We start from the raw sequence: 2,421 nt of genomic DNA, 5'->3' as shown, positions 1-2,421 counted from the left end.
TTCCATTGAGTCAAAAAGACACCATAGAAGAACATTCCCCATATTGAGTAGATTCTCTTTACTGACACAAGTACACGTGCAGTTGTGAATGTTAATGATCACAGGGACACCCACAGCACCGAGAACATCTCAAAACCCAAAGCTGGCAGCTGCCCCTCTGTCTCCTGGTAAGCAGGAAGGGCAATGGCAGGATGTGCTCACGATCCCAGTCCCAAACTCCTCCTGTTGCACTGTAGGGTCTCACACAGTCATCAAAGCCAACAAGTCCCCCCTCCCAGCCTCCTGGCTTCCATTCTCAGTGTTCATCCACTGGGAATGGGATGGGTGCTGTGATTGTGTGGATGAACAGACCGGGAAGGTCACTGAGCACTGCGACAGGCGTGAGCCTTCCTGAGAAACAGCAGGTTGAGCATCGCCTTCCGGATCCGCCTGGTCCTCATGCTGTAGATGATGGGGTTCAGCACGGCGGGGACGGTGAGGTAGAGGTCGGCCAGCAGAACCTGTGCACGCACGGACACAGCGCGGCTGAACTGCTGCATGTAGATGGAGACCAGGCCGGGGATGTAGTACAGCATCATCACAGCCACGTGGCACCCGCAGGTGCTGAAGGCCCTCCTGCACGATTCCTTGCCCAGGACGGCTTTCAGGATCATCAGGTAGGATGCAGCAATGAAAGCTGTGTCCATCCCTACTATGAGAGAGGACAGAGACACGCTGTAGAGTCTGCTGGGGTTGGGGTCTGCACAGGCAAGCCTGGTGACAGCCATGTGCTCGCAGTATGAATGGGGAACCACGAGAGAACGGCAGTAGGGGAGCTTTGTCACCATCACTGTCAATGGGAGCATGAAAAGTAGTGCTCTCACCACGATGGCCAGGCATATCCGGACAACTGTTTGTCGACTGAGGATCATTCTGTACCTGAGGGGGTGACAGATGGCAACGTAGCGGTCAAAAGCCATGGCCAGGAGCACTCCCGACTCCTCCGCTGTGGAGGAGTGAACAAAGAACATCTGAACAAAACAGGCGGTGAAGCCAATCTGGTTGGAATGGAGCCAGAAGATGCCCAGCAGCTTGGGGACGACGGACGTCACCATCACCACGTCGATGGCGGCCAGCATGGCCAGGAAGCAGTGCATGGGGTCCCGCAGGGACTTGTCCAGCACAACAGTGAGCAGAACTGTGCTATTGGCCAGCAGGGCCAGCACGTACGCCAAGCAGAAAAGGATGCCCAGGCAGATGGGGAAAGCTTCCAGGGTGGGGACACCTGCGAGGATGAAGGAGGAGGAGCTGCTGTTGGGGTGGCTGGAGGGGCCAGAAGCCATGCAGGAGGATCTGGCTTCTGTGCTCAAGAAGGGGAAGGAGGCCCCAGAGTGGGATCCCTGAGCTGTGCAGAGCTGAGGGTGCGAAGCTGAGGGCGACACATTGACGAACGTGCCAAATAGGGAACCCAGACTGTTATTGCTCTGTGTGAGATGGGACCTCCATGGCAAACGTGACTGGGAGAAGGGAACGGAGCAAAACCGCTGCTGGAACGGGGCTGCTGCATGGAAAGTAACTTCAGGTGCTGCTCACGTTTCAGACCGTGCCAGCGGGGCTGACCAACAATCTCCTTCACTCCATTGCTCGCGGAGACGTTTCTTTGTTGGCTGCTCGCCGCCGCTCGGCTGAGAGCTTGGAGTCCGTTGCAGGAGGAGGGGATGCGCAGCACTCAGCTGCCCTCGGGCACTGCTGCCGAGCGGCCCCGGGTGCGGAGAGGAACTGCAACTTGGGGGCGCAGAGTGCAGCTCCCTCCGCCCGTCCCTCCGTGCAGGGCAGTGCCCCGGGCTGAGCGGGGACTGCAGGCATCGCACAGACACGAAGCGCTCACGGACACCAACCTGCTGCCTGCCGTGCGTCTGAGCCCGGAGCTGGGTCCCCGGGCGCAGCCATGCCAGCCAACAGATGCGCTGCCAGAAGCTCTGTCCTCTCTCCCGCAGCCGGTGCCTGGCGCCTGCAGGAAGCCGCCGCCGCGCTGCGATGGGTATCACGGTGGTAGCGCAGGGCCCGACCCGCGGGGCTCCCCGTCCTGGCTGGGGGAAAGCAGCCCGGCAGAGCCCCGCAGCCCAAGCAGAGGCTGCGCTCTCGCTGGGAGCGCGGTGGGGCGGCCGCCTGGAAGGCAGAGCGGGGCGTCTGCACGGCGCGGCGCGGAAGGGCCGGCTGCTATGTGCGCTCTGCAGAGCCCCTGGGAGCCCCCAGGAGGAGGGGGTGTTCGGGGCTGCTGCAGCTCCTGCCATTGGCTCTGCCTCGCGGTGCTGCGCCGTCGGGTGCTGGGGGGCACGGCAGTCCCCAGTGCCTGCCTGGGGCTTGCGAGACCGATACACCAAAAGCAAACCAAGAGCTCTCGGATGGTGAGGGAGCACGGCGCTTTGGGACAACACGTTT

General features: G+C 61.1%; 1 protein-coding gene across 1 annotated transcript; it reads right to left on the bottom strand.

Moving 5' to 3' along the window:
- Positions 1–266: 266 nt before the first annotated feature.
- On the bottom strand, positions 267–2,168 carry LOC140260536 (olfactory receptor 52I2-like). The gene has a single exon (XM_072352990.1). It carries the CDS (start codon positions 1,320–1,322, stop codon positions 360–362), a length of 963 nt encoding a protein of 320 aa, XP_072209091.1. The 5' UTR covers positions 1,323–2,168; the 3' UTR covers positions 267–359.
- Between the last annotated feature and the right edge of the window lie 253 nt (positions 2,169–2,421).

This window comes from Excalfactoria chinensis, chromosome 1, assembly GCF_039878825.1.
Source record: "Excalfactoria chinensis isolate bCotChi1 chromosome 1, bCotChi1.hap2, whole genome shotgun sequence".
Classification (NCBI taxonomy): Eukaryota; Metazoa; Chordata; class Aves; order Galliformes; family Phasianidae; genus Excalfactoria; species Excalfactoria chinensis.
This window is presented reverse-complemented; position numbering and strand designations above follow the sequence as displayed.

Excerpts from the sequence above, each read along its gene's own strand:
- LOC140260536 (XM_072352990.1), bottom strand. The coding sequence starts at position 1,322 with ATGGCTTCTGGCCCCTCCAGCCACCCCAACAGCAGCTCCTCCTCCTTC.